Source organism: Mizuhopecten yessoensis, unplaced genomic scaffold, assembly GCF_002113885.1.
Source record: "Mizuhopecten yessoensis strain PY_sf001 unplaced genomic scaffold, ASM211388v2 scaffold3949, whole genome shotgun sequence".
NCBI lineage: Eukaryota > Metazoa > Mollusca > Bivalvia > Pectinida > Pectinidae > Mizuhopecten > Mizuhopecten yessoensis.
This window is the reverse complement of record NW_018405300.1, coordinates 260,409-280,619: the sequence shown is the minus strand read 5'-3', so window position 1 is coordinate 280,619 and position 20,211 is coordinate 260,409. Positions and strand designations below refer to the sequence as shown.

At 37.9% G+C, this 20,211-nt stretch overlaps 1 protein-coding gene across 1 annotated transcript in view; it reads right to left on the bottom strand.

The window, feature by feature from the left end:
- Positions 1-3,305: 3,305 nt before the first annotated feature.
- LOC110448213 (tachykinin-like peptides receptor 99D) overlaps positions 3,306-20,211 on the bottom strand; it is a 127,666-nt gene continuing 110,760 nt past the window's right edge. The window contains exons 3-5 of the mRNA XM_021494342.1: positions 19,345-19,495; positions 16,074-16,267; positions 3,306-6,162 (exon numbers count right to left, since the gene is read on the bottom strand). Coding sequence (XP_021350017.1) covers positions 5,925-6,162; positions 16,074-16,267; positions 19,345-19,495 — 583 coding nt within the window. The 3' untranslated portion in view covers positions 3,306-5,924. The remainder of the gene's footprint in view (positions 6,163-16,073; positions 16,268-19,344; positions 19,496-20,211) is intronic.

Below are 20,211 nucleotides of genomic sequence, written 5' to 3'. Positions count from 1 at the left end.
CCCGTCTGTATATATACATTGACGTTGTTGTGAGTGTACACCTTTTTGTTACATCACACTCCCACCTGTATATATACATTGACGTTGTTGTTAGTTTACACTTTTCTGTTACATCACACTTCCGTCTGTATATATACATTGACGTTGTTGTTAGTGTACACCTTTCTGTTACATCACACTCCCGTCTGTATATAAACATTGACGTTGTTGTGAGTGTACAACTTTCTGTTACATCACACTCCCGTCTGTATATACACCTTTCTGTTACATCACACTCCCGTCTGTATATATACTTTGACGTTGTTGTTAGTTTACACCTTTTTGTTACATCAAACTCCCGTCTGTATATATACTTTGACGTTGTTGTGAGTGTACCCCTTTCTGTTACATCCCCCTCCCGTCTGTATATATACTTTGACCTTGTTCTTAGTTTACACCTTTCTGTTATATCGAACTCCCGCCTGTAGATATACATTGACGTTGTTGTTTGTTTACACCTTTCTGTTACATCTCACAATAAAATAAATCTTTAACTGTGCATTTACAACGTGTTTGTCTACCTTTTTTAAATTAAATTATAAAGAATGCCCAAGATTACGTTTTGGTAAATACGGTATATAACGGAAACAAAAATTGTGCACTTTTTTTGCATAAACCGCTTCGTGGATTTATGCAAAGTGCACATTCCTTAATTATCGGTTGCATGCCGTTTGAATATTTTCAAAGAAGCATCTATTATATAGAAAGAGTAGACCTTGTTATAATTTAACTTCCGTAATATACAATTAGTATTTTCTAACACTACCAAGAGCAATGTAAGTCAAGCATACGATTCAAATAAATACTTACAGTGCTACATTTGAAATACATTCATGTTTCATCATATTCTAACTTTCTGTAATGTTGACAGTCCAGAATAAAAAGGCGTGTGAGTTTAAATAGCGTTTAGATAAGGCCTATCACGGAAATTAACCCTAAATCATCCCTCAAAGACCCAATTTCACTAGATGTAGGTATATCGATGTCTAGCTATATCTGTATAAATAGGACGTAGGTATTCAATCTTCAATTGACGTTGTTACATGTGTGACCGTTTTACTCCAGCAAATGTTTGTTGTAAGATAAAATAAAAAATGATCACTATCATGTATGATAATTGCTTGAATTTGTTGTAAGATAATTGTTTTTATTCGCTGCAGAATATGTTTCTATAAGGAGAGTAAGTAAAACTTATTGAGTTTAGATGTAATTGTCCGGAGTCAGTCGTCGACCAATTTTACTCTATATTTAAAAATCAAGACGCAATGTAGACGCTTCCTTTAGCGAATGTACATATGGGCTCATCAGCAGATAACCTAATTTTGGGGAAAATTTATATGGCGTTAGCGTCAGAAAACGTATAACGTGACTTGTTTTGCTGGATGATTATAAATAGAACAATAATCCGACTAAAGACTACTTCACGGATTTTAACGATTTAACCATCCTTATCCGTCTTACTTCTCTTCAAACAAGTTCTATTCCCCTAATTACACTGTTATGCAGTCTGCATACTTTCATACTTACTCTGATAACGAAGATCTAAGTGCAAAGTCTCTATTCAAACTAAATGGAAAGATTTCCTGTTACAAGTTTTCCTATTTATATATTTAGTCATTCCAGTGTATAACTATCATAACACATATATTCTCAATGTTAGGTAGGGATTGCTGTTAATTTAAACATTAAGGAGATTCTCCTTTGAAGGCAACTGCTTACTACCTAGGAATCCCCGAGGTAGGTCAGAGTATATTTCCATATGAACAAGATTCCTAACGGTAGATTACTGGTTAACTCCTCTTAAACGTGACCCCAAGGATAAGAAACTCTTTATCAACACTTCCACGGGTCCGCGGGATCCCACGAGATCAGAGACTGAAACAATACATAAGTCTTTAACACAGAGCAAGCGAATCACAGTTTATTGTAGAGTAGGACGAACTACGGAACAATAAGGACAGCAAGCAAGACTGATCGTAATAATTGAGTTGATACACTACAATTCTTACCTTTTCAACGAGTAGTGAAAAATGAACATGAAGATGCCAATTATGTTATTGAAGGGGTAACGTCCCAAATACGAATAGAGTAAGCAAAAACGTCAACATATCCCGTATACATATTGCAACGGTCACGACACATCCCGGATACGATATTAACTGCAGCGATTGACCGCTTTTTGTACGATTGAGACTATTTTTAATACAGTAAGGAGTACTAAATATACTGTAACGTAACTCGTGGGTGCTTCTTATACGTAGAACATCTACCGAATGTGACATAAGCCTAAGCTACGTTTGTTCCGGAAACTTTCTTTATGTACAAACAATTAATAGTATACCGATGGAACTTTCCGTTTACACGAATTACACATTCTAGTAATTGATTGTAATGAACAATATTCCTCGTAACCAAATAATATTAGTTACACATCGGCCGAAGGAAATACGAAATCCTGTAGGGTCATACCATCCCGTATACCCTGCCAAAAATCCGTGTAACGAATTTATTACCCCTTTGAGCCTTTTGTAATAAAAACAAAGAAAAATAACAGGCACAGTACCTCATTTAGTTTCGTTTTATCAAATTCCTCGAACTGTTCTTCCTGATTCTTTTCTTTTAAATACTACGCCCTCAGCATGTTTGCCGCTCGTCTGTTCGACTTTTGTGTGTTGTGTGGCACATAGTTAGCCCTTTTGGCGAGTATTTCTCATCAGTAAGCGAAGCGAAACGTTTTGCCATTTTGTAAACAGCGAAGCAGACGACGAATGCGAGTTGTCTCCCGATGCCCGGCCGCAAGATACAAAGACACGTGACCCGTATACCCCTTGTAAAATCACGTGATTCCACCGTATTACTGCTGAAAATCACGTGACATGACCGTATACCCCTTGAGATTTTCGTATACCCCCTGAGATTTACGAATGCGGTTTGGTACACTGTAGTTTTTAACCAATCAGATTCCTAGATTTTTCTCAAAGGGGTAATAATGTATTATATTATCACTGGTTTTCTTTTTACAAGTGTATCATTCTAAGGAATAATGAACAATGCTTTGTATGCGCATGTACGTGATAATGAACAATTTACCTTATAAACACAAAATATACTATTGGGAGCAATGCTATTTGTCAATCAACAAATGTATGGCAAACAATGTACCTTATACACAAATATTTACTAATGTGATGTAATAAAAACTGACAAATGGTATACTGTACGATTAATATACAATGAATATAATAAACAATATTAACTAACATAAAAAACAATCTTGAATAACAATAAATAATCTTATATTACATGATTTATAATTTTTCATAATGTAATAAATAAATGCACTGTTCCTTTCACACATAGTCAATTATAATGGTCACGCGCCTTTTCCTTATACAGTAAACGAATGATTATATACATGTTTATACATATAGCGAACGGTCATTATATACAAACAAAGAAATAGCTTAACAAACCATGTTGCGTGGTTGATTATATAGAAACCAATGTTCAGTATGAGAAATACATAATTCTACAGCGAGTCGATGAAGACTATGATGGAAGCAATAGTATATGTATGGTTATGTTTGGAATAACAAAACGTTCTCCATAAATACAACACTAACTACATTTTGGAAAATTTAGTAATCATGACCGATGTGTTTATTGTTTGCAAATTTGGGATCAGCTTTATAATGATTGATATTTATGTGAGTGAAACAGAACGAAAACATTGAATTATAGTTCTCCGCCAGGAAAATGGACAAAATAAAGAATAAACGCAAGTAGTTTCTTTTTTTGTAAGTGAGATAAATGTATTACAATACACTTGTTTAAGGTTCACATTCATTGTATATGGCTTATAATTGAGAGCGCAAATAGGCAGGGGAGATTCTTCAGGCAATAAATATGCTAACCCACTATACTCCTCTGCGTATCAAATTGAACTACAGTAAGCTGTCGACGTAAAACAGTTTATAAACAAAACAGCACGCAAGTGTTGTACAGTAAGAATATGCTTACATAATCGAATGCTGATCAATGAGCTATTCTCACAAACAATAGCCATATTTTACGAGCTTATTTCATAATTCAAATCAAAATTATAAAATGATCTCCACAGAAAAAACCGGAAACATATCTATCTTCATACCTATTCTACATGTACAATTTTAACAGTTTTCGCGTTAAAAAGATAGTTTTAAGTTATAGCAGTGTCTGTATATAGCTTTCTAAATATCCAATACAATATAAATACAAATCTATGCACTTAAATACAATGTGCACACATCCATATAAGTAATTAAAGTAGATAATATCCTATCACAATTCTGTTGGATTGCAAAATGGTGACGTTTAACATTGACAAATTGTACATATACGCCTTACATTTACGAAGTGTCAGATTTTTTATAATACAATTTACGCCATGTTGTCAAGCATCGCGTATCGTACGCCATTCACGCTCTCACAGAGTCTTCGATCTTATGTGTGATATATCTTTTACGCCATGCCGGCAATGGGTCTAGGTTCGTATATCGCTTGAAGCTAATCTATGAAACCCAATGAGGGATGAAGTGTACAAAATCCAATATAAAAATTCCATTTTGAATCATGCAAGTTTTCGCATATATATCAATTTACTATGAGGATCCATGACATAGGCGAATTAATTTTGATACAAAACCTCATCGAGGCTTCAAAGGCTTCGTAAAGCATGGTCGGACACACAAAGTCGGATGGCGGGAATGATGCAATTGAACACTTTGACAAGGGATGCGGAACAAGCAAGCCTTGGTCGATATCAATAGCAGGTATCAGGGTTTTGACCAGGTAGCCACGAGAAGGAACTGATAAACATGTTCTGCACAAATTATGTATAAACGGGAATATTACAAGGCTAAAATATGCAAAATACATAAATCAATACAACACGTAACGTTTAAAAGGTCAAGGTAGATTTCCTACCGATGAGAAACATTCTACATGCATCTCTACGGGAGACGGATGGTATAGGAAAATATCCATTTCTTATCTAATCGATCACGATAAAAGGTGATCATACCCGTGGATATTCATACTAACAAAATAAACATGTAGCATATAAATATGAACATGTCTTTCCAACATATTAAAATACACGTGATAACAAACGCGAACCTCCAGCTTCAAAATATTGTGTTCTCCTTAAGTGTCCTGGAAGGGAACTTATATAAATCATCGCTCCTTGTTTATCTTCATTTAATGTAATATTTATATAACGTCAGGAGAAACTTATATATAGTGTCTCATGTCTTTTAGAATTTGCGACTACCACGTGTGGTAACCATCAGTTCGACTGTATAGTTCTGTACTGCGCAGCAACAAATCCCCCATCACCATATTAAGTACAGCTCTGTCAGAGCCGAGTCCTGCCATCACGTGATGAAAACCTTCAGCAATCACCGAATGGGCATATCCTTTCGCCCTCACATCACGAGCATTCGCTCCGCCATCAATGAGAAGTATATCCCTCTACTATTACATCACAAAACAAAACAAAATGCCAGTGCATTGAGAGCACATTTCTTCCAACATGACGAGTTTAACACGTCTTTCTGTCATCACTTTATGGGAATATGCCTCCGCTTAACGGGGATGTCTCATTACACATGTATTAATGCCACTTTACGTTCATTTTTAGAATTGTTTAATCAAAATTCAAAAAATCAGGTGAAATCTTATAAGACGTTTGGCCTACATCCATGTACAAAACACTTTTATTTGAAGCAAAGTTGCCACTTATACATTCGCTTGCCTAAGTAAAGCACAGGCCAGTTTATGCTGGGCAATTCAAATAGAGTTTGGCATTCTTCTGAAAACAACACAAATGCCGAGTGATCATGTCTTTACAGGTAATCATCGCTGTCCCGCCTGCCCTTCTTGTCTTTCCTCGTCACTGCACTGTTGTGGTCATCCACATATTCTGTCATCGTGTGCATCATGGACCCATTCCTGTCGTACTTTTCGGTCGTTGTGTATTGTCCGGCGGGAAATAGTGTCCGCCCGTGACGTATCGTGTTCCGCGCGCGCTTACAAGGTAAACAGGGACAACAACAAAACACTCGGATGAAACCCTGGCGGAATCTGAAAAACAGAGCAAATGTCTGATATAAAAAAGAATGAGGTCAAATTTAAATAATTAAATACAATCTGATGTCGTACACTGTTTTCCAGAACAACAAAGTATGAGATAGGGGAGAGAACAGTTGAACGGGGTTGGTTAGTGTGAATAGATTATGATTAACTTAAGCTTTATTTGGCAATTGTTGAGACAATAGCAACGGAGAGCAACCTGTGACCGAGCACTGGGATACCCATATTTCTCACTAGTTAAAACGACTGTTTTTGTACTGATGTGTAATAAAATACAAAGTTTATAAATGCTCGACACTCGTGGGTTACGCTCACTTATTATCTATGTTATGTCTTGCATATGTAAGCTCATTTGATTGGTCTCAGTTATGATTGTTATGAGTTATGATCCAAGTAAATGGATTGTACATTTGTATGTTTTGTCTACTCTAAAATACATAGCGTGTCCCAAAGTTATTGTCCGCAGCAGTATGTCCTCGCAACACCTAAGGACATAATGAAGATGGTTGCCGAGGGAGTCACTACTGCAAAGGAAGAGCACGTAGGCGACCAAAGGAAATATAAATGTCCCAAGGGATTTAATGATGACAGTAGATCGAACAGAAGACACAGAGCCTTCTACAGGTGAGGGGATTCGACATTAGCAGTCTTTTACGTATATGTTTACCCAAACCTGGCTGGACGCTCAGAAGATCTATATACATTTTTCACTTGATGGCTTTGCGCAAAAACTAAAGAAACATTACTTTTAACTCTGACGACTCTTGGTCGCGCTTAAAAGTATTTTTTCCTTTCATGCAAGGGCCTTTCAATAAATTCTGTCACTGCACAGCCACCGTACAAACGGGTAATACAATTGGTTAGCGCCTAGGCAGACTGCAAAACCATTAAAGTTTTACAGAGACAATGTACTGAGGTCTGTCAAACATGTCTGATGAAAAAGCGTTAAAGTAAAGGGTTGAATGGCATCCAGCTAATTTACGACAATGCTTCTTCTCACAAAAGCGAAATTGCACAGGTGTTTTAGAAACAAGAGAAAGTATAACAGATCGACCACCAATCCTATTCACCTGATCTTAGTCACTTGGGACTTCTCCCTGTTTCCTTTACTAAAGTAATGCTCTCTGGGAAACGGGTTGCCTTTAGGAGTGCTCTGAGCAGTGCGGTCTTCGAGTGTCTCACCAGTTTACCAAGGAAAGACTACCGCACAGCATTTACGTCATGGATAGCGCGATTACGAAAGTGCGTTTCTGCTAAAGATGGATCCTTTAAAGGATTGTAATAGAGAAATCAATGTGATTCCTTACACTAGTGACATCATTTATTGAATGGCCTTCGTATAACATACACCTGAGAACCAACTTTTTCATTTTAAGCGAGACTTTTCTTTTAGTAAATCACAAAGAAAATGGAGCGCAACGGAGAGTCGTGAAATATTTATTGGTAGATCCACAAGGTTTGTTTAAAACCGCATAGATATTATCAGATTTTTTCTCTCTCACTTTTGTTGAACTTCGGAAGCTTCCAGAATACCTTTTCCTCATTTTTAAATAGTTAGTAAAAGGGTTAGTTGCCACTTCAATTTCTCATTACGACATGCTGATAAAGATTGATCCCTTCTCCTCGTCTCTTAAAATAACACGAGGAGGGAATGCATTTTCCTTCCTCGAACCTGCGAGGAAATAACACGTTAACCTCGTACCCTCTTGATATTCCGTAACATAAAAGAAAAACGTTCAAACACGACCAGTAGATGAAGTTGAAAAAAGCTGATGCAAATTACACATTTGTAGTTTTTGGATTAAAAGTAACAAAACATATGGCACATTGTCCTATGTGTGGTTCAGGATTGATCAATTTTTCATTTTTTTTTTTTATATAGATCGTACAAATGAACATTTTGGTAGAAAGCAATACTTCCATATTCACATACAACTTGGAACTTCTGAAAATTTTCTCAGGGATTTCCGATGTTAAGATGGGAACCTGACATGAAGAAAAGGTTAACATCATTCCTCTACAAAGTTAGGGTCAATCCCTACGGAAAACCAAAGGTAATCAAAACACAATAAATACAACAATGTATGTGTAGAGGATGCTAAGATCGGAGACACTTGTTTGACAATTCATTTGATTGTGAATGTAATCGTATTGACGACACTGATGTCGGTGTGGAATGTGCGCTTACAAAAGTCCTAGTTTCCTTTTGTGTAATAAACTTATTACACAATGCTACCATCATCGTGCAAAATACATTTCAACTAGAATTCCAACTATTATTTTGATAACAAATATGACATTTATGCATGAGGAACTATTTTTATTTAAGATTTAATCAGAAATCAGAATATGTGAGTAATCTCATTTTAAATACGTTAATTTGCATACTTCTTAAGACGATCTGTTTTGCATGCTTCCTAAAATGTTGAAACCAACGAATGATATGCTTTAAAATGAATTATATTGCAAATTATGAATCCGGTAAAATCAAATAATCATTTTAATTAAAATTAAATTAAAAGCTTTCTTTTCCCTTTTCCATTAAATTATTTATTTGATTACGAAAACTACTGAATTCACGTAATCAAATAGTTTTGTATATAGCATGCTGAATGACATTATAATATAGTTTAATCCCAAAAATTGAAATAAACCAAGTCACCATATGACAATGAAGAGAATCATGTTTATTTTTTAAAGGTGTTTCTTTACACCTCCAACGAAATGCTAACAAACAAACATCAATGTTCGTTTGAAATCCTTCGGAGCTATCTATAAAGAATCCCAAGACTACCAATACCTAGCCCCCTTCTACGCGATCGTTGGGGTCCATCTGTCTCTTCCAATTCCTAGCCCTCTTCTACGCGATCGTTGGGGTCCATCTGTCTCTTCCAATTCCTAGCCCTCTTCTACGCGATCGTTGGGGTCCATCTGTCTCTTCCAATTCCTAGCCCTCTTCTACGCGATCGTTGGGGTCCATCTGTCTCTTCCAATTCCTAGCCCTCTTCTACGCGATCGTTGGGGTCCATCTGTCTCTACCAATACCTAACCCTCTTCTACGCGATCGTTGGGGCCCATCTGTCTCTACCAATACCTAGTCCCCTTCCAAGCGATCGTTGGGGTCCATCTGTCTCTACCAATACCTCGCCCCCTTCTACGCGATCGTTGGGGTCCATCTGTCTCTACCAATACCTCGCCCCCTTCTACGCGATCGTTGGGGTCCATCTGTCTCTTCCAATTCCTAGCCCTCTTCTACGCGATCGTTGGGGTCCATCTGTCTCTTCCAATTCCTAGCCCTCTTCTACGCGATCGTTGGGGTCCATCTGTCTCTTCCAATTCCTAGCCCTCTTCTACGCGATCGTTGGGGTCCATCTGTCTCTACCAATACCTCGCCCCCTTCTACGCGATCGTTGGGGTCCATCTGTCTCTTCCAATTCCTAGCCCTCTTCTACGCGATCGTTGGGGTCCATCTGTCTCTACCAATCCCTAGTCCCCTTCTCCGCGATCGTTGGGGTCCATCTGTCTCTACCAATACCTAACCCTCTTCTACGCGATCGTTGGGGCCCATCTGTCTCTACCAATACCTAGTCCCCTTCCAAGCGATCGTTGGGGTCCATCTGTCTCTACCAATACCTAACCCTCTTCTACGCGATCGTTGGGGTCCATCTGTCTCTTCCAATTCCTAGCCCTCTTCTACGCGATCGTTGGGGTCCATCTGTCTCTTCCAATTCCTAGCCCTCTTCTACGCGATCGTTGGGGTCCATCTGTCTCTACCAATACCTAACCCTCTTCTACGCGATCGTTGGGGCCCATCTGTCTCTACCAATACCTAGTCCCCTTCCAAGCGATCGTTGGGGTCCATCTGTCTCTACCAATACCTCGCCCCCTTCTACGCGATCGTTGGGGTCCATCTGTCTCTTCCAATTCCTAGCCCTCTTCTACGCGATCGTTGGGGTCCATCTGTCTCTACCAATACCTAACCCTCTTCTACGCGATCGTTGGGGCCCATCTGTCTCTACCAATACCTAGTCCCCTTCCAAGCGATCGTTGGGGTCCATCTGTCTCTACCAATACCTCGCCCCCTTCTACGCGATCGTTGGGGTCCATCTGTCTCTTCCAATTCCTAGCCCTCTTCTACGCGATCGTTGGGGTCCATCTGTCTCTTCCAATTCCTAGCCCTCTTCTACGCGATCGTTGGGGTCCATCTGTCTCTACCAATACCTAGCACCCTTCTACGCGATCGTTGGGGTCCATCTGTCTCTACCAATACCTAACCCTCTTCTACGCGATCGTTGGGGTCCATCTGTCTCTACCAATACCTCGCCCCCTTCTACGCGATCGTTGGGGTCCATCTGTCTCTACCAATACCTCGCCCCCTTCTACGCGATCGTTGGGGTCCATCTGTCTCTTCCAATTCCTAGCCCTCTTCTACGCGATCGTTGGGGTCCATCTGTCTCTACCAATACCTAGTCCCCTTCTACGCGATCGTTGGGATCCATCTGTCTCTACCAATTGTGGACAGTAGGGCTGCAACGATACATTTACAGGACGATACGATACGTATCACGCTACTGTGATTACGATACGATACGTATCACGCTACTGTGATTACGATACGATACGTATCACGCTACTGTGATTACGATACGATACGTATCACGAAACATTAAGTAACAGTAGTAGCAAAGAGAAAATATATGTGACACGTTTTAGTTTTAGTATTACAACAGGAAACAGACTTGGTCCAAAATATGTATTTTCACACAATTCACGCCTTTTAAAGTGCATGCCGAGCTGAAGCTGTCACTTGCCATGTGGGAACGAATATGAGTAGACTAAAACAAAAAACGACAAAATCTGGAAAATATCATTGGTGTATCGTGACCTCCCAAACCTTTTGTGTATTGTACCGACGATCCTCGTGGACAGAGACCGGATACATTGTGTATTGTACCGACGATCCTTGTGGACAGAGACCGGAGACATTGGGTATTGTACCGACGATCCTCGGGGACAGAGACCGGCGACATTGTGTATTGTACCGACGATCCTTGTGGACAGAGACCGGAGACATTGTGGATTGTACCGACGATCCTCGTGGACAAAGACCGGAGACATTGTGTATTGTGCCGACGATCCTCGTGGACAGAGGCCGGAGACATTGTGTATTGTACCGACGATCCTCGTGGACAGAGACCGGAGACAGAGGATGTCACTGATTACTCTTGGGTAGGGATGTACCCTCGGGACGCTGGACGCAGATGTTTCAATACTTATTGAGCCAATAGGACAAAAAGTAAATTGTGCTGGTAATTACGACATTAGTTTCCGCCTCCGCATCAATATAACCAGAGTTACTATGGAAACAAGCACGGTGTCATCTAATATACGCAGCGGTAATCGGTCGGTAGGATATTGCAGCAGTACCACGTGACTGTCACTTGGCATCTTACAGGAATCTAATATATTTCTTATTGGGGAATTAATATCTTTTTCATTTATGTCAAAGCGATAAATGTCCAAATATAAGAAAATGTGTATCAGTGAATTTTGTCACACAATGAAAACTGGGATATCTGTCGTACTACAGCTTCCATTAGGTCAAACATTCATTAAAATGGCGGCAAGCATCTTACCCAGATTGTGATTGAGAATCTTTGCGAAAATGAGTCTGTACTTTCATAGGTGTCGTAATATTGAAACATTTCGACGGTGTTCCTAATTCTAAAGAGGGCAATGAACAATATTGACCATCGATATTAATTACGCAACCAACATTTCCCGTATTTTACTGGATATGGAACTCCAGTGATCATCAATTTAAACTATACAATCATATCCTTCTATCACTCTTTATTAGACAGAGAACTGTAATGACTTTCAACATTAACTTGTTTATCATACTAAACTCACTCACTCACTCATACCTTAACAAAGGACCCAGTCAGTCTTGAAACGTTGCGACACGTTTAATACGTACATTATTTGTGTATAAAGTAAAACTTTGATATTACATATGTCCAAAGTTATGAATCTTATCGAAGATACAAAACTGTCCTTAATGGGGGCAGGGATTAATCTGATCATTAACCTATCTTTTGTGTGTGCAGGGAATCTATTAACTATTTATTACATTTTTGAATGCAAAACGTTTTATTTTCTATTTTATTTTATCTTATTTTAGCATCCGCTGTAATTCAGTTCATGTAATATTCAAATTAACACCGGATATTGGAGTATTGGATAACATGTAACAGAATATTCTAGCGCCTGAAGTATCAAATAACAAGTAAAGAATAGCCTACAATTGTGTTCCTATGCTCGAGGAAAATACAGTCTGACGCGTACATCGTCCATATAAAGGCGATTCATGTCTTCAAAAAACATAATGAAAATCTGGAAAAACGACATCCTGATGTTTCTCTTTTTAATTTTGACATGACACACCTGTTAGTGATCGTCCTTGCGTTATAATTAAGTAATGGTATTGGTTAGTAATAATTTTGCGCCGTGGAAGAAAGCATACACATTTCTTAGTCTTGGAGTATAACCGGAAAACTACGTTTACCTTCATTGCGTCAAGCTGTTGTTGTGTCATCGCTGCATTATATTTGGTATCAACTTAATTCAACGTAATATGAATTCCTTTAAAAAGCATGCCCTTCACGATCTTTCAGGAAAATTAAAGGGTTGCAGGATAAAACGAAGTAATGATTACAGCGGCTTATGATACAGACGTTGTTTGGAAACGGGAGATGACGAACCTTGGCGAGCCATTATATCCTCTTTACAAGCACCATTGCTCTAAGAAACAATGTGTTTTAAGGCCTAACGTATATTTCTTTCTTCGTATTTCTCTTTTTTATCCTTGCACGATTTACTTAAAATATACTGCATATATTATCTTTTGTAACTTGTAGTTGTTTATATGTTACTTTATTAAGGGTTGTTATAGGCACTTTTCATTTTCGATGCATTCTTTTTTTTTTGAACACAAGTACAGCTTATTAGTCCTAAAATAACGAAATGATCAGGTGCTGTAATATATGGTTAACTCGTTTGGCTGTCTTTATCAGATCCTAAATTTTCTAATAGGTTTTACATATTTCATATTCCCAATGATTATTTTTCTCTTTTTACTACACATAATCTGTAAGCTGGAAAGTGCATTTATTTTTCAGGGGGATAAAACAATAAGCACGCATGAACCTTTAGATATATGAAGCTTTGCATTGATAACTTTCGTCAGTTATCTTACATATGGTTCAGTTGCATAAATGCCCTAACAAGACAGTGATTGATTTGTGAATTAGTCCTAGACAGCACCACGTGTTCTTTGTTTACCGTCTGCTTTGGCGCTCCTCGTCTTGGATAGATAGGCATCGCCCGGATTCGTACTTCAATATAGGATCATCAGCATACGTCTAATACTCGGAACAGCATTCAACGATCGTCTCTTTTGACATTTAATTACAAGCGTCAAAGTGAATATCAGGAGGTATAATCTAAATCAGTATGGTGGCAATTTGTGTACGCCATTGTCGGTGAGCCGGCCATAATCCAATCGGTCGGCTCCCAATCCGATAACTGTATGCGGGGACCCTGTTGGCGATCTAAATCAGAAAGTGACTGCTATAACTTGTTATCATCTCGCTGATGTTTAACCTTTGTTTATTGAACGGAAATAATTGTAAAAGTTCAATTTCCCTCGATTTCAGCCAAAGGAAATCGGCCTTTTGCCTTGTCACGGATGTCTCGAGCCTAGCATTGCTGTCGCCAGACAGAGTATTACAGGCGACACTTCACATACGTATTACCACACACTGATTGATAGCAACAATTCCGTTCAATTCGATCAGCTTAACTATGATCGTCAATCTTCATTGAAATGCCTTTTACCTTCTTGTAGATTCCCCAAACGGGATTTCATTATGTGATTTCTATCCAATTTTAAAGGAATAAATAAACGTTGCATGCTGGAAAAATTGAGATACTGTCTTTGAATATCGTGGCTGATTGACACAAAACACATTCTTAATACTTCTGCAGTAATTTCAGAATTCTTCAGTGTGCTATTCCCAGAGGGGTATTTCGATAATTCCTTTAAAGGATAAAACGTTACTTTCTATATACACAAACACACGTATAACTCGGAATTGGTTTCCAGCGTTTACCGTTGTGATGTATAATTAAAAGCTTGAAAAGATTACGTTCTTTGATCAATCCTGAAAAATCATTACAATAGAGAAAAATATCGTTCACAATTCCATTCTTACGTGTTTGTGTAACGCAGTAGAAGTTGCGGGTAATACTGATGCTGATACAGTAATATGATATAGTAATCCGGGCAAGAACGAACAACAGATTCTCAAGGTACATTATCGTATTTTTCTTATCATGTTTTACGAATGGAGACAGAAATCTCCTATTCACAGGAGGGGTGATTGTTTTTGTCTTGAAGCTGGTTTAGTTTGTCTTGAAGCTGGTTTAGTTTGTCTTCAAACATTCAAAATGACATATATTATGCTTGACGGCAGGAAGCAGCGAGGTGAAAATAACATTTTGTATACAAGATTTGAAACTGATCCAATAATAAATTTTGCATTCCGATTTGTTATTATCGAAGTACTCTTGATATGGAATTCAGTGTACGTAAAAAATACGTTTATCCTCTGTTATGTTAAAAACAAACGTTGTAAGCATCTGTCTTGTATTCTAATTCTAAATATGATAGAAGTTACTAAAAACGCCAATGTTTATATATCAATAACGTCACATTTAAACTAAGGCCGATCTTAGCTGGTTCTGTTCGTTTTGAATGATATCACACAAGCTGTGTGTATGATTCTCTAGAACAACCATATCAATGTACGTTTAATGAGGAAACATGTCATGAGATACAGTTTCTTTTACCAAATATGGTTGATGTCAATCATTTATTATTTTCTGTAACAAGAGGCAGTCCTTAAGTGTGTTTCATTATTTGTAGTTCAAAACAATTAACTGAATGAAGATGGACAATGAAGATTGGAGATTTAAAAGGATATTATTATTTTACCGAATTGGTGTCATTGTTGTGAAACATAATACATTTTTAATCAAGAAACGATAAACCATGTTTCACTACCACAGAGGCAATAATTACGTAATTATATCGAAAAAAACCCAACAACAAATATTGCTTAACAACAAGAGAATGAGGCTTAGACGCCATTGTTGTCGTCTGATTCAGTTCTTCGGAACTCCCGTGTGATATCGATTTTTCTAGAGAGGCCCGAATAAGGGACATCTGACAAGGAAACCTCGTTGAAGTTGAATTTTTGTTAATTTTTCCCTGAATGTTTATTGCTCTACAACAGCAAATACATGATGTTGCTTCCCATCTACAATAGGTTACTGCGTTGTTGTACTAGAGTGAACGAGAAGGACAGCTATCGTCACATTAAGGAAATTGCACTCCATTTTAAGATCTGTCCTTACTGTAATGTTTTTTTTCTAAGACCCGCTTAGTACTTACAAAGATATCGTGTTGAAAAATTCATACAAAATGAGCATGAAGATAGTTTTTATCGTAGATTTTAAACTTTCGGCTAAATAAATCTGAAAAAGCATTAACCAACAGGGAAGACAATACTACCGTGTTGTTACGTGATCTTACTTAAATATGTTCCATACTCGTATATTTGCATGCATATTGAAATGGTGCAAGATGATGATCTACAATGCAATATTGTTGTTTGTTTGTTATACGCTGTTCATATTTTCGTAACAACTTCTGCATATTGTAAGCTACATGAAATTGTTAACTCGCCGCTCTCTTCCGTTTTGTCTCGAATGTGTCATCTTGAATGTTGTAAGACATTAGACAGTAACAGGACAGATAGGTTCCATTCTGTACTTACTTTGCGTTCATCCAGCAGTAGATAAGTGGGTTGTACATGGAGTTACTCATTGCCAGCCAGTAGATAATCAGGTAGACCTGCTGGACATTGTTATATCGCTCTATCTCCGTGTAGGAAGCGAATATAAAGTACAGGTGATACGGTACCCAGCATATCCCAAATATCACCACCACAACCACCATCATCTTCACCACCTGTAAAGTATACGACAGGAAAGTCACAGGTTAACAATATTATCTTCAACACCTCTAATATAAAGTATAAGACAGGTAAATCTTAGGTAAACAACATCGTATTCAACACCTGTAATGTTAATTATACAACCGGTAAATCTTAGGTAAACAACATCATATTTAAAACTTGAATACGATAAAAAAGAATACGATAGATTATTAATAAAAATACGTAACTTTCAACACCTATAGTGTAAAATATACAAAAGGTAAGTCAAAGATTAACATAATCATCTTGAATATCTGTAAAATATGGCATAAGACAGGTAAGTCAAAGGTTAACAACATCCCCTTTCATTACTTATAAAGTATAACATGCAACTCATACATATCTATGTCGTGTGCAATCATCTCACCACATGCAAGTAATAATACTAATTAGTTAAAGTTAATCACTTACATATGTATTTGAAATCATGTCTCGTGTACAGGTATGGCGTTTTACCTGATGTTAATCATTATCTAAAATGGCTTATTGGAATAAAACACCGATTATCAATCATAGACGCTCACATGCATTTAAGTAGAACACCAAATTCACATTCTCCAATTTAACTGCAAAAGACATTACCTATCATAATATCAATGTAATTTTATCTACCAGCGCACGAGTTAGAATGGACATAGCAGTGCACCATAGTCCCGCATACATCATCATTTTGCTGGAACGTTACTCTATTAACAAAAAATCTCAATTGCAAAAACAAACAAAAGCGCGCTCCTTTTGATGTAGTGTGTTAACTAAAACAGACGGCCACTCACAGCGTTACTCGCACCGACGAATCACCCACTAATTTGTTAATAGTGAAGACAAACTATCTTAAGTGTAAACATTCCAACTAACATTTAAAGCTCGTCAGTTTATCTAACACTTTAACAAATGCGAGCATGGGACGGACGGATTGGTCGGATGAGTGAGTAGTGATTTTACCAGTGATTTTTGGACAGTGCACCGATAGCAACCTTTCGTTACCAGAACGTCCACAATGATAGGTTAGTCTTTAAAGAATAATGTCAGTGCTGCAGTTTAATTGTTCGTTTGCAAAGCTGTGATTGCACGGGGAGAGAAAATTAACCATCAACACGTATTGATTGTGAGGAAAGGGCATGTGTCACTCCAACGCTAACTTTTTTTTATCCAGAATAAAAGTCCATCTCGTCTTTTCATTACATTTTTTTAACAAAACATATGTGGAACTAGCTCTTTTAATCGCAGGGTTAATGTCAGAGATAAAAGTGATTTCACTAATAAGTGGCGTGGTAGTATGGCATGTCTATAGAAGACGGGACATCTCGGCACACTTCGCTAATAAGTGGCGTGGTAGTATGACATGTCTATAGAAGACGGGAAATCTCGGCACACTTCGCTAATAAGTGGCGTGGTAGTATGGCATGTCTATAGAAGACGGGACATCTCGACACAGTTCGCTAATAAGTGGTGAGATTGTATGGCATGTCTGTATGGACATTTCGACAAAATTCATAAATAATCACTGTATTCCCCGCGCCACTCAGGAATACAAAGCTAGCTAATGCCATCCACTTTTTAATCTGATGATTTCATTAAAACGAAAATTCTGCCAATTTCCCGGTAGGAGGCTACTGCGTTCGCACGCGCCAATATACTAAGCGATGAAATGAGTGGTAACTTACCTTCAAGGGACAGATTCCTCGATCTCTATATTCTCATGAACGTCATATTTCTCAAAAGAAAGTAAGCTACACAAGAAAATAATGCGTGGGGAATGTATGTTTTCCTACGTAAAAAAACCCTTTCAACTGATTTTGATTAATGCTGGTCGTCAGTTTGTTCGCTTTTAGTGTAATATTTTATGGAAATTGTGAAGACCAACGAGGAACCGCTGCTTCATAAGCTGGTATAGCTTTACTAGACGATGGATGCAGTCGGCTAAGTTGATAAGAGACAGAACATTCAACGTATATCAAATTTAATGTCATACATGTAACAGTAAATAATATGCTAATCATCATGTCTGCAAAGAAATAGAGCATCGTTCGATCTCTATGATATTTATTGTAAACATATATAATAAAAGAACACATTACGCTTTATAATATATAAAATGTATATTAAATGATGGGTTGACAGTCAAGTTAAAAGAACTAAATGTGATTAGTAGGAAATCATTTCTATATGGAAACTACAGTTTTTATCTGATATTAAAATACGTTACGTATCCAGAGTGTGGGCACAGAGGCTATCCAGAGTGTGGGCACAGAAAACAAAGCCAACCTCCGACATAACATAGACACCGTAACACAAAAAGAAAGAAAAACTCAAGCAGTAACGACTCTAGGCTTATCATACAGAGATGTTCACATAGAGTGAAACGTTTTTGATGCAAACATTTCTGCACTTTTATTAAATACAGAACGGAAATACGTCCTTTTTCTATTTTTCTCCTAGATGAGTCCTAGAAATACGCAGATGTGTGTTGCAGCGCACTTCATTTTTGGTGTAATATATCTATTACCCAATTACTAAGGTGCAATCTCCTAGGTGTGATTCACGTTCCTCAATCAACACAATTCCCACTAGCTTGAGAAAGTGAGAGAATATTCCCAAAATTTATTTCGAAACATGTTCACTTGTCCACTTGAGATATTGATTGCAATTGGTTTGAGAGCTGCGCAAAATATAGGGTCATTTGACGAAAGTATTAATTGATGATGAGGTTTTTATGACCATTTAAGTATCACCAGATTGAAATGTCTCGTTAAGCAAGAAACCACCTCCGGGAAAAAGTAGATAAGACGAAAAACGAAGCGGTCCCCGGTCTTACTAGAGGACAAACAGTGTTACTTTAGGACCTCAAACTACATTCGTCCAGAGCGCATTCGACAGGCGGGTACATTTTTTCAATTCGTCAAAGAACACAATCATCGTATGGTTGCTTTAAATAGGTTAAAACCAAAATGCATTCCAACAGTCAAGTCATGTGTATATGAACGATTGGGAATAACAACTTGAATTTTGTTTTCAGTGAAGTGCTGACTAAGGCGGGCTGGTGGTTTACCTTGCGTTTGGACTTGATCCGTTCATACTGTACGGGTGTGTTCTCTCCGATAGCCCGACTCCCCCATAGTTCCACCCCTATCCTCGAATACGTCACAGCCAGTGTTGTCATGGGCATCAGGTACGTCACCAAAATAATGAGCACATTGTATCTGCAACAATAAAAAAAACCAGTGTTTAACAACAAAAACAACAACACATTAGTCTTTCGTTTTACTTCTACGTCATAGACAACGTAAAACAAAGTAATGTTTGTAGATTTTGATGTCGTTTACAAACTCAGTGTAAGATTAAGGATTGCACATATAACCATCGAACCAGTGTAGTGATCTGACGTTTGTCAAACTTAGATCAATTTACAAATCAACTGCAACGCCGACAACGTCGAAGAAATCGACGACAACAACGACAATCCCTTTGTACTGAGTTGAAGGTTCAGTACCGACTACGGCATGTAGTCCAGTTCATAATGAAAACCAGCGGTTATTTTCAAAGTTGGATTGGTGTATCGACCAGGACCATTCTTCTGTGGTACACATGTATGGATGGGTAGTGTTTGAGACATCGGCACGGCATGTGGAGAACAATGTGGAGGGCCTTTACCCACAAATCGTAGAAGTAGGGGAAACGGCAATATCCCTCGTATGATGTGGACCGAATATCTTATATAAACCTATTACTCTGCCGATAGTTAAGTGCTGAGCGTTTATCTATTATGTAATGCTATTGTTTCTGACCAGTTATTGCTTTAACACAACAAAAATGTAAAGTAAATTGAACCTTCAATATTCCAGACAATAAAATCATGTCGTCATGAACGTTCGATGATCGCCTATGGCCACTCTAACAGAACGGGTAGTATGATATT